We start from the raw sequence: 12,649 nt of genomic DNA, 5'->3' as shown, positions 1-12,649 counted from the left end.
TGCTGACTCACGTACAGCTTTGATTGACAAACAAAGTCTGCTCTTCTCAAAAATATGCAGATCATAAAATATTAGAAGTTTATTATTGGAAAGGACGTTATTAGTTGGTTACACAATAGCAGATATATAAGTAACTCGGCCTATCAAATTTCGCCGACATTCAGACTCATGGGTTCGTTTTTTTATATATTTCTTTATATTATACGACCACAATATTTACACGTCAATTTTGATGTTAAAAAAGCATAAGCCAATTTTCAAATCTATACCTGAATTAAAGCACGATCTCTATAGAATATATTGTCTGTTCAAACTTGGTAAACTGAATGTAAATAACAAGTTTGTCATCAACAACTTTTTTTTTTCCTTCTTTTTTATGCCTCACCTTATCTAAATACCATGGTAGGCCTCATAAAAACATGGAATCTTGTACACCAAGAAAACTTGGATACAATTCTGACCTCCCAAAAATCTAACTTTCCCCCACAAAATATTTTATAGAGATTGACAAGGCAATGGTTGATCACATGACATTTCCAAGTTGTCTTTTTCTAAAGCAGAGGCTTTCACTCTCATTGCTGAGACACTGATGACTCAGATAATCATAACAAAATATCCTAAAATAAATACATCGGCCATTAAGTCCTTCCGTAACCCTTTAAATACACCTCTGAATTAGCCTCAACAACCAATATAGAAACTTGAAGAGCACTATCAACACTCTTTGCTTGATCATTTGAAGAGCTTTGATTTTCATCCACTCGGTGAAAAGTATGAAAACCGGTATCAATGGACAAGTTATTGGAATTCCAATAAGATCAATAACTTATCCATTAGATCACAGGTCTCCAAAGGCCTTCCTAACCAACAACGAACAACTTTCCGATGCCAGATCTTCACTCACTAGAAGAAGTAAATCCTGTCTTCTTACATTTTATTTTTTTAATCTAAATATATCAGCACTGAAACGTTTAAATTATTATAAAATTGTTTGTTTTGGAATAAGGAATTAACAGTCTGTCCTATCACAGATGGAGTGCATTCAGTTCTGAACCGAATGAACAAGCTCGGAAAAAAAGCCGACACTTTTGCGCACGGAATCAAAGAACACGGTAAGCCTTTTTTCTTCTGTATCAAAATTACTAGTTTGCATAATTATATTTTCAAGTTTACTGATATGACTGCTCTGAATGATTGAAATTTCAGTGAAACTTGGGACGAACATTCGAGAGACTGTGACGGGGAAACTGAGGCTAGGAGCTAGAATTCTTCAGTTGGGCGGGTATCAGAAAATATTCGAGAAATCATTCTGCGTGAGAGACGGAGAGAAGTTATTGAAGGCTTCTCAATGCTATTTGTCGACCACCGCGGGTCCTATTTCGGGTCTTCTCTTCATCTCCACCGATAAAATCGCGTTTTGCAGCCAAAAATCAATCTCCTTTTCCTCTTCAAACGGGGAAGTATGTAGATCTCGTTACAAGGTAGTGGTTCCGATATGCGACCTAAAGAGAATCGAGAGAAAAGAGAATGTCAAGAAGCCGTCACAAAAGTACATAGAAATAGTGACGGTCGACAGCTTCGACTTTTGGTTCATGGGATTCTTGAACTACAAGAAAGCATTTGAACATCTCCAAGACTCGTTCTCTCAATCTTAGAATTTTATTACGCTATTTAGACTTCTAGGCCACTTTAGCATTTAGGAAAAGAGTTTGCTTAGTCTATGTAATTATATAACTTGTATAAGACTTATTAGAGGAAACATTAATTAGCTCAATGCGCTCGAATTGATGTATATTATCCCATTAATTATATGTTTTAAGAATTGGAACTCATACCTACTTATTTTAAGACACATTATGTGAATAGTTGATAAGAGGATGTCACATAGAATGTTCCAATGATATGTGTGACAAGATGTAGAAAGTATAAGTTACGAATAAATAAACAATACCTAAAATTTAACTCAATCGAGTGCAATGTCACTGCACGTTGTCAATATATTACACATTAATTTTATCTGAATAATACTTGAAAGCGTGTTTCTGTGAAAAACGAGAGAATCTCAAATTTGATTTAAGATGAAATTAATAGACAAATATATGAAAAGACCAAAAGTGTGATTCTATATATCCGATGAGATCGACATGTAATTTATAAGTTTCCTCTAATATTACATCACGAATTGATTAATAATTCAAAAAATTAGCAAAATAGCCAACTCACGTTGTGATTTGCTATATAGCCAAGGTTATGTAAATATTAAGTAAATAGCCACACAGATGACATGGCCCAATTATAATTTTTTGCCTTTCCGAAAATTGCCCTTATTTGAGTTTTGAATTTCGAATTTTTTTGAAATTCGAATTATATAACCATCCCGAATTTTCGGAACTTAAATTTCCTGATTTCAAGTGTGAACAGGATAACGTGTAGTTAATGACTCCTTATATGTAGTAACTACTTGTACATGCATTGAAAAATTATTTGGTTTCCTTATATATTTGATTTTTATTCCTTATAACTGTTTTGATTATTTCTTTACTTTTTAGTTTGATTTTCCTTAATAGTCGTTATATTGATCTTCCTTATTTACTCTGAATGAATCAGGTCTGTATTCTTTTTTTTTTTTTTTTTTTGAAATTTTAGGCTATTTTCGCACGGGTTTTCATAAAATTATTATTGTATTTACGTATATTTACTATCACTCTTATGTTGCAGTTAAGCTTTTTGAACGTCAATGGCTGGAAAACCATAATCCATTGTCAGGTGGTGTAAATACAGAATGTAATCAACATGATTTACAAACTATTTTCGGTAGACGGCGTTATTGTGAGCGTCTTATTTCTTACGGCAGTTATTTTTGTTCTCGCCGTCGTGGTTGAGTCATATTAACCATGTTTGCAGTAAATACACGTTAATATTCCAATTTCATTAGATATAACAAATTCATAACTTGACATATTCAACAGTAAATACATGGAAATATCTTCGTCACAACTTCTTAATTGACATTTTCGACAGTAAATACACGTTTTAACAAAGAAAGAATAACATCTAAAATACCTAGACATCATATTCATTTTCAACAACATCACACCTAAGTCATTGATATCTACATGCACACATTTTTCCTTTTAATTAGACCACAAGCCATGTATAACTCGTCCACTAGTAAATACACACAAGTTATTGACATATTATGCAGTAAATATATGAATCTTTATCCTAAAGGAAGATGACTAACACAAAATCCATGTTTTTCAAAAATCGAACCCGAAAACCCAGATTTATCTTTCCATCATGTGTAAATCTTTGTCGGAAATTGGTAAAACCCCTTTATTCCATAACTGCTACAAAAAAAAAATCATGTTTTCCTTGTTTTATTGTGTAAATCGATGAAGAAAAATTGTAAATACGAGTTACAATAGGAAGAAATCTATACATGCATACCAGATTGAGATTTAATGGCCAAAATTGCTCGTCGGGGAAGATGAATAGAGTTCGTCGGGGAAGAGTGAAGCGTTTTTGGAAAACTTTTGGGAGAATTTTTTTTTATGACCGAGAGATATGCGGTTATGAAGGTGAACGGTTTCAAATAAATGTGATTAATGTCCTCAATTCTCGGAAATCTCGATATCAATTTAATTTTTTTTAGTAAGCAGGTTTGACGATTGGGCGGGAAAATATTTGGGTATTTCTGTAAATTTGGACGTGCATTAAATGACAACTGACTATTTACTTAATATTTACAAAACCTTGGCTATTTAGCAATTTTAAAGGTTTGAGTTGGTTATTTTGCTAAATTACCCTTAATAATTTTATGTATGCATCACGTAAATTGTCCAATTTACCGTCTGGGGACAATTTGATCACACGTCTTCTAATATTTTGCGTCTCATTTGTAAACAGATTATACAATATCTGTCTTATTAAACAATATTTCATACTGTTGTGTGTTTCAACCTTGCCCAACAAAACTTTTGTCATGGACTTTCCTTTCCATATTATATCTTATCTTATCTTATCTTAATTAGATGTTGGGTCCTTTGTGACATGGATAAGTTTGACAAAACAATTGTTTAAGTCAAAGCTGCAAGAAGTTGTTCAACCAAGTTCAAGACCCGGGTTAACTCAGTCACTTTCCTCCCGTGCAGATAGAACTAGAATATCTTTCATTTGCGATTTTTATGGACAAAAAAGTATCGTATATTTTAATTATATTTCGATTTACTGGATTTCGTGGGAGATTAGGAATTGTATCATATAAATCCCACCTAGAGTTTGTTTCGATCAATTCATTTTTCTACTTGGTCAAATTCACGTAGACCTTAATCTAGAACCAGTCTTTCTGCTAGAAGATCTTCATCGACAACCGGTTCAAGGAACTTGCTGTTGTGCTTTATTTGTACATAGTTTTGTGAATGTGTGTTTTGCGTTGTCTTTTCAATGGGCTTTTGTCTTGGCCCAATGCCTTTGGACATGTCATTTTGCTTTAGGGTGGCTTAGTTTGCCGTTTCTTTTCGCGGCTTATTGACCACTTAATGTATCTACACATTTCAAATTTCTTTTGTAATAATAATTTTTTTCCTAGATGACTAACACCTCTTACGCCAGATCTTTTGAGATATCAGACAATTCCATATAGCAACGGAAATTCCGTAAAAAGCCAATGATGATATCTCAAATATATATTACCAATTGCAAATATTAATACAATAGCTTATACTATTTTGTGTTTTCAAACTTGGTAAGCAAATCATCAAATACATTTTTATTTCCTTTTATTGTATATAATCTTAACATAGTAGGAGTCTAAAGGACTGAGATCATAAAGCCAAATTGCCAGCTCAAGCATGCATGCAAATGAGACAGCCAGCTCATACTGTCAAGAATGAAAAATAATAAAGTACGTGAGTTTGTGGGATTGAAAAGTTGTCCAAACTATTCATAGCTATAGTTTTTATATTCTTTTTCGAGCACTTCCGTGATTTATATCACGAAATGATAAAGCATATGTGACGAGGCTAATTACACAAATTCGTGTTTCTTCGTTCTAGTATTAAATGTATTAAATACTGTGATCAGCCAATATCAAATAGAGACTTCTCTAGCAAGAAAGCTTTTGTAACAATTCAGACGTCCCAAAATCTACTTTTTCCCTCCATTTTTTTTTAATCCGAATCAACCAAACGTTGTATGAGCACATGTCATGTCTAAAGCAAAAGCTTTTACTCTCATTGCTGAGACACTGATGACTCAGATTATGAAGGAAATACGTTGACCAATAACTGCTTTTCAAAGCCCTTTAAATACACCATTACCCACAATAATCTCTCTCACCAAAACATAAAAACTCAAACCAAGAACCGCTCTCAAAAACTCTCTTTCCTTGATTTTCATCGCTCAACGTCGAACATGAAAACTGGTATCAAGGGACAACTTATTAGATTCCCAATCAGATCAATAGATTTTTCATTATATCAGAGGTCTCCAAAGGCCTTCCTAACAAATTCCGACGAGGACGGATCTTCACTTTCTAGAAGAAGTAATAAATTCCATCTTCTAACATTCAAGTTTGGAAAGAAAGCCGACACTTTCGTTCGGGGGATCAAAGAACATTGTAAGCTTTTATTCTGTCTAAAAACTACACAATGCTAACGTGATGATATTATCTATATATACATATTCAACTTTTTTCTGATATGAATATTATTGAAATTTCCAGTGAAACTTGGGACGAACATCCAAGAGACTTTGACGCGGAAACTGAGGCTAGGAGCGAGAATTCTTCACTTCGGCGGATATCAGAAGAGCTTCGAGAAATCATTCTGCGTGAGAGAAGGAGAGAAGCTATTGAAGGCCTCTCAATGCTATTTGTCGACCACCGCGGGACCCATTTCCGGTCTTCTCTTCGTCTCAACCGATAAAATCGCGTTTTGCAGCCATAAATCAATCTCATTTTCCTCTTCAAACGGGGAAGCACTTCGAGCTCGTTACAAGGTCGTGATTCCGATAAGCGACGTAATGAAAATCGAGAGGAAAGAGAATGTAAAGAAGCCGTCACAAAAGTACATAGAAGTAGTAACGGTCGACGACTTCGACTTCTGGTTCATGGGATTCTTGAATTACAAGAAAGCATTCCAATATCTCCAAGACTCGTTCTCTCAATCTTATGAGTATTCTTAAGCTAATTAGAATTATCAGCCTCGTCATGATTTAGAAGCAGAGTTTATCAAGCTTAAATATATGTATTGCTTCTGCTTGTGCAACACTTATAGGTAGCAGTATTAATTCAGGTATAATATTTTTTCATAAGAAGGAAATATCTCATTTATTTCTTGCGTTCTATATTCAATTTGTATTATACTCTTTTCTTGGTTTCTTTGTATATAATTAAGTCCATCTAGTGCTGTAGTAAATGTGATGCTACCCGATTACTATTCCTAGCTTTATTTAGTTATTACTTCAATTTTTGGTCCGTTTAAGAAATTTTATTTTATTTTTGGGGAAAAAAACAATAAGGCATTATAGTAAAACACCAATACTATTAGGTTATCTTGTAAAAAAATGATTTTTTTTTTCAATCCGGAATTTCAAATTAATTGAGCTCAGCATTGACAGAGCCTACCTATACATGACATTGACAACATAAATATTTGCATTATATAGAGATAGACTTTGTGAAAACAAGAGAATTTGGGAAGAAATACTCATTGTATTGACTGATTACAAGATTTTTTTTTTCAATCCGGAATTTCAAATTAATTGAGCTCAGCATTGACAGAGCCTACCTATACATGACATTGACAACATAAATATTTGCATTATATAGAGATAGACTTTGTGAAAACAAGAGAATTTGGGAAGAAATACTCATTGTATTGACTGATTACAAGCAATTAACAATAAATACACGCTATTACAATTTCAAGGTTTAAACAACCTGAATTAAATAACAACTTTATCTAACTAACTAGAAAAAAATGGGACCGGCCATCTAAAAATAAGCGCAGCTGACTCAGCATGACTATAGCCAATGATCGCCCTTTAAAGTGGACAACATAGACATGACGTGCAACTTGGTCTTCAATCTCAGAAAGAGAGCAACATTTATAGCTTTGGTCAATGTTGTTCGATATTAATTTAGGGGCTGTTTGGTAACGTTTTTATTTTTTGTTTTTTGTTTTTAAAAATAAAAAAGTGACCTTAAGCAAAAAAAACGTGTTTGATAAAGTCATTTTTGTTTTTTGTTTTTAAAAATAGGGGAGAGAATAAAACAAAAACTGGAGAATAAAAAAAACTTGTTTTCAAAATTTTTAAAAACAAAAACTCTCGAGATTCTTCTTCTCTTCGAACGCCGATCTCCTCGACGCCGACGCTGCATCTTCTCCGCCGATCTCCTCGACGCCGACGCCGTCTCCGCCGCCGTCCGAGGCTGCCGAGGCGTCTTCCACGTGGCGTCCCCTTGCACGCTCGAAGCCCCGCGGGACCCACAGGCCGAGCTGCTCTCGCCGGCGATCGACGGCACCGTCAACGTCCTGCGCGCCGCCAGAGACTACTGCAAATCTCGTCAGGTCTATAGTCTTTTTCTTTTCTTTTTCTTTATGTTTAGAAATCTTATCCTAAAAAAAAAAACAAAACAAACAATTATCATTATTTTACGAGAAAATTTGTTATTAAATAATTTCACATTAATTTGTTGCTTAACAGATAAATGAATTATTTAGCCTTATTTAGTAATCTTATTTCTAAATTATTGTATATGTTTATAACTCATTCCCAGAATTATTAGCTCATTGTATAGCTCTCTAAAAAAAAACAACAAAAAAGACCTTAATTTTTTTTTTTTTTTTTTTCGTATTTTATACTTTAAATAATAACAAATTTACCCCATGATTTTTGTTATACTTTGAAAGCAGACAAACCAGACATGTTTTTTATTTTTTATTTAAAAAAATAAAAATGTGATTACCAAACATGTTTTTGTTTTTTCGTTTTAAAAACAAAAAACAAAAACGCAATTACCAAACATGTTTTTATTTCTTAAAAATTAGAAAACAAAACAAAATAGAATTGTATTTTGAAAAACAAAAAACAAAAATGTTACCAAACAGCCCCTTAGTTTGGGCATAGCGAATTTCGAGTTTTCGTGCAACATATTACCGCTTATGAAGTGGATACCAATCTCTATATACTTTGAACATGCATGAAAAATAGGGTTTAATCGTTCCTGGAATGACCGAGAAGGCCGGCTAGGAAGGGCATCCTAATTCTCTTTAGTGGCCGTACCACATATTGATCTTTTATTAGTGTTAAAGACTGATAATACTAAGCAAAAAAAATAAAGAATAAAAAAACGAAAAATAAAACAGAGTTTTTGTAAGTGTAGGCAAGCGGGTAGGGCAATGTGATACACTTACAAAAAAAAAAAAACTGATGTGGTTTAAAATCATAATAAAACCAAACAAGTATAGCACTTTCAAAAAGTCCCACATACAAAAAATACGAGACATGTAGAAGGAAAAGATGTTATAAATAAGAAGCTAATGCTTAGTCTCACACATATATGTTATTTAAAGTCTCACACTATTTGAAATGTGCTGACATGCCCACTAAACATAAAATTCAGAAATTAAAAAATCCAATAGGTATCATCACTTCAAATGAAAACACTCACAACACAAATATCTTACCTTGCTCATGGTTTCATTGGGTCCCGGCGTGCGCTTCACTATGGCACAGTGGGCTCAGTTGCGGCGGGTGCTCCAATGGGTCTCGGGGCAGGCTCCGGTGCGTCGGATGACTATCTGGCGCGGCTTTTTTCACCCTATTCGAAGTAAGGAATGACTTACCAGTCAATAACTAAAAGCGAGATTTAAAACTGAAAAAAAAACAAATAATATATCACCAGTCGTTTAGAATCCAGTGGGACATCGCATCTCGGAACCCAAGGCGGTAGTGTGTGCATCCTTCTTCCCACGTGTTTCGAGTGGACAACCATTTGATAGAGCAGGTAGAATGCATTTGACCTTCACAGCATGCCATGTGCACACAGAAGTGGTCATCAATTTCAGATTTGCACACTATGCATTACAGATGGTGTTGAGGAAGTCGCACGGGTACTTGGCTGTTGGAATCGATCTAGGGTTTAAGAAAATAATTAACGCTTCGGTAAGCGGCGGAATTTTAAAAATTTTCTTTTACAAGTAAAAACAGTTTTTACTAACCTAGACAAGTGCAAGTACATGTAATTAAAAACCAATATGAGCTAAGAATTTACTAACCTTTCTTGAAGCTTGAACTTTGAAGAAGCTTTCGGAAAGTTGCAACGCTCGTCTCCCCTCGCAGCACGTCTCTCTTCCTTTCCTCGGAACCTCGAGCAACGACGAAAGTTTCTATCACTAAATCACTCGAAATAAAGGAATTAGTGAGTGGACACTTTTAAACACTACGACTTAAGAACGAGTCTTGAAGTCGCAGAGCTAAACTCTAGGTCAAATGAGGACCTAGGTGCCAAAACAAAAATCGAAATTGAATAGAGAGGAGAGAGGAGAGGGGCGGCCAAGCTAGAGAGAGAAGCTCTCAATCTCTAAAACTTGGAATGAATGAAAAGTGAGGAATGAGGCTCCTATTTATAGGAGAGGTCTCACCTTCAATAAGGTAGTTTCCTCTTCTATAGAATATCACATATTCATGAGCCAATTTCCCTTTTTTTTCTCTTGAGATGCTCGGCCAAGGTGGCTTCATTAAGCCTTGGATTTGTTTCCTTTTTGGTTCCTTGCCTTGCTTCTTTCTCATCTTGGGCGCCTACCTCATTTCCCTTAGAGGAAATTTGTTTCCTCTTTTTCTTTTGGCAAGTATCTTGATACATTCATGCACAAAATAATCTCTCCTTTCCTTGGGTACTTGGGCGCCTATCCTCATCTAGAAGGAGCTTCTAGAAGCTTCTTCATTTGTTCATGACAACATGAGAAAAGCCCATTAAGAATTTTCAATAAAATTCTCATGAAATGAAATTAATTCACGAGGCCCAATAATCAAATTATGGCCGAGTGACATTAAGTCATCAAATGAACTTGTCAAAAAATTTATTGACATTCATTTCATCATATGTCTCAAAAGACAAAATTACCCTTTTGACAATTTTCGTTCTTGTTTTGACTTAGCTTCCAGTTTAACTATTCCTATCGATGTGATTCGTGACAGTGACCTCATGGACCCAAATGAACAAAGCTTGAGCTAAACACTTGGACTCAAAAGTTCACAAACCTTTTGCAAGTTTAGCTTAATGTCAACTGACTCCACTAAAGAGTTGACACTGAAAATCTCTCGGTTCAAATGAATTTATTTTCTACTCAAGAATTCAACCTAATTGTAATGAGTGGATCCACAGAATATTATCAGTGTTTACCCTTCATGAATATCATCAGCTAGTCGAGATTTACAAAATTACCATTTTACCCTTCTAGCTGTTATTTCCTCAACTCCTTTGTAGCTTGTGAATAAGTTAGAAACAATGTATTGACGAGGAGCTAACAAGTCTCATTGTTTCATCCAAAAGAGTCAGGACTCAATTTGGACACTGGCCAGTTTATTTATTCACATTCCAAGGAACAAAGCATGAGTTGATATACATTGTATTTCAGCAATCTTGTACATGAATTCCATATCTATGAGAACTTCACAAAGTTACTCATGACATTCTCACAACTTAGTACTTCACCAATAGGCCTTGTTCGGAATCACATAGTGAGTCCGAACTCTGACTTTCTCAAATGAGAATACTAAGGTGTGAAATGACATGTCCCATTTCAGGATTAAGGTAAGCACGATGCAATTCATACGTAGTGACTTCGAGACATAAGAGGTTAAATGGTTTGTTCTTATCTTGTCTCTAGAAGTGCACTGGTCAATTCAGTACCTTCGGAAGATACCTAGAAGAACTATAGAGTCTCCAACTCTCAATGCCTCATAACCAGACATCATAGATTATTCTAACAATCATACTGAGGTCAATAGTCCTTTGACCCTTAGATTGCGAATATATCGTTTTAAGCAAACTACGAAGAGTTTGTTCATGCAAATCTACATTTGTCTCTTCGTAAGTTGTTAAGTTTGTTTATGGACTAAAAGACTAAGGTTTTATCATAAAGCTTCAGACAAGGAAGATTGAATGAACGTTTCAACTTTTTATTAATGAATAAGCAATTACAAGCAAGAGTCTTCGTAAGACTATATGACATCAAATGTACATAAATGGACACTACTACTCTTCTTGTGGGCACCATTGACAACATTGGCGTCATTCACCGTCAGATTATATGAACTTTAGTAGATACCTGATAAGGAGTAAGGAGTCGAGGATGTTAGGATTTGAATCCTAATTTAATCTTAATTCAATTCAAGGGAAACATATGTTGGGAATATTGCCCACTTGAAGATAATGAATAAATGATTACTAAATTTGATAATAAGATTACTTTATTAGCATTATATGATTAGTGAGTTGATTTCTAAACAATTAGAATCAATAACAACTATCTTTCATAGCATCCGTATTAAACTGAGTCACGTGTTGGGCACCTGAGTTCGGGCGGTGAGCTAAAACGAGGTCGATGACTGATATACGCCTGGAAAGCTATATCTAAAGTCATATATGTGGAACACATTGGTGAAGGCTGATCACTATGTGAGCATTCTACACTTGTGGTGAGTGTACGACTTGGACAGGTCTTGGTTGTAGATGTGTCGTTTAATGGACCGTTACGACACACTAACCGAGGCCGCTATGATGGTCACAGTGAAACTTGATCTGAATCCTGAAGTGATCATGGACACTGGGTCATGTTACTGAGCTCTTTGACTCATTCGCTAAAAGGCTATCCATGCTAATCACAGCTTATGTCTTGGGAGTCTCTCATAGCATGATTCGAGTGGGAAGTGATTTACAGATACGAAATCCAGCCTTCCTGAAAGAAGGTTAATGTTCACTCACCTAAGGGTTGATTCTAGAACCGATAGATTGCTAGCACTTTCGAAGTAAGTAACGTTCGAAAGAATCTTTCGCTGGGGAAACAACAATGCTTAGGGCTGATATGTATCAAGAGAAGTATAACGGAAAAATTGACTTCTCTTGACACGGGTTGAACCTGGAGGATCTTGATCACGAACTGACTATATCAGTGAACACTCGTCACGATGAGTAAATATAATTCTAGTATTAAATGAGAGTTCATTCTTGGCTTACAAAGTGGAGTATTTGACCAAGATTAGACGAATCGATGGAAAAAGGGAAAGGACTATTTCGTCTTTTTCATCGGATTTGTTAAGCTTCTATTACTAGGTCCATAGTCCCCGATTCGACTCTGATAAAGGCGGATAAAAACTTTCGTATAATAATGTTTATCATTATTAATCTCACTTGCTGTAATTGTGATTGCCATCATTAATTCTGGAAAACAGGTATTCGCAGAATTAAATAAATATTTATGGTAGAATTGTTTATTTATTGTTGGATCAAGTAAATAGTCAATTATTAATTATTTGTTTGTTGTTGGACCAAGTAAATAATCAATTGGGTTTTAAGCAATTGGGCCTTGCACAAAATATGAAAATCGGATTTGAGAATTTTGACATGGGAGTTGCGCAA

At 34.9% G+C, this 12,649-nt stretch overlaps 2 protein-coding genes across 2 annotated transcripts; both read left to right on the top strand.

Annotated features, from left to right (window-relative positions):
- Window positions 1-558: 558 nt before the first annotated feature.
- Window positions 559-1,857, top strand: LOC149394415 (GEM-like protein 4). Its single transcript, XM_089618409.1, has 3 exons — window positions 559-912; window positions 1,032-1,112; window positions 1,207-1,857. The coding sequence occupies exons 1-3, from the start codon at window positions 774-776 to the stop codon at window positions 1,653-1,655; spliced, it is 669 nt and encodes a 222-aa protein (XP_089474535.1). The 5' UTR covers window positions 559-773; the 3' UTR covers window positions 1,656-1,857.
- Window positions 1,858-5,341: 3,484 nt separating this feature from the next.
- LOC149394414 (GEM-like protein 4) lies at window positions 5,342-6,419 on the top strand. The gene is made up of 2 exons (XM_089617631.1): window positions 5,342-5,620; window positions 5,726-6,419. The coding sequence occupies exons 1-2, from the start codon at window positions 5,416-5,418 to the stop codon at window positions 6,184-6,186; spliced, it is 666 nt and encodes a 221-aa protein (XP_089473757.1). The 5' UTR covers window positions 5,342-5,415; the 3' UTR covers window positions 6,187-6,419.
- Window positions 6,420-12,649: the final 6,230 nt, after the last annotated feature.

This window comes from Urtica dioica, chromosome 6, assembly GCF_054948205.1.
Source record: "Urtica dioica subsp. dioica isolate 48M chromosome 6, U.dioica_male_clone48M_v1_H2, whole genome shotgun sequence".
Lineage (NCBI taxonomy): Eukaryota > Viridiplantae > Streptophyta > Magnoliopsida > Rosales > Urticaceae > Urtica > Urtica dioica.
The sequence above is the reverse complement of the archived record's forward strand: the minus strand, read 5'-3'. Positions and strand labels throughout refer to the sequence as shown.

Coding starts and splice junctions, on each gene's coding strand:
- LOC149394415 (XM_089618409.1), top strand. CDS start 774: ATGAAAACCGGTATCAATGGACAAGTTATTGGAATTCCAATAAGATCA. Junction 913..1,031: donor ATCTTCACTCACTAGAAGAA/GTAAATCCTGTC, acceptor GTCCTATCACAG/ATGGAGTGCATTCAGTTCTG. Junction 1,113..1,206: donor GCACGGAATCAAAGAACACG/GTAAGCCTTTTT, acceptor TTGAAATTTCAG/TGAAACTTGGGACGAACATT.
- LOC149394414 (XM_089617631.1), top strand. CDS start 5,416: ATGAAAACTGGTATCAAGGGACAACTTATTAGATTCCCAATCAGATCA. Junction 5,621..5,725: donor TCGGGGGATCAAAGAACATT/GTAAGCTTTTAT, acceptor TGAAATTTCCAG/TGAAACTTGGGACGAACATC.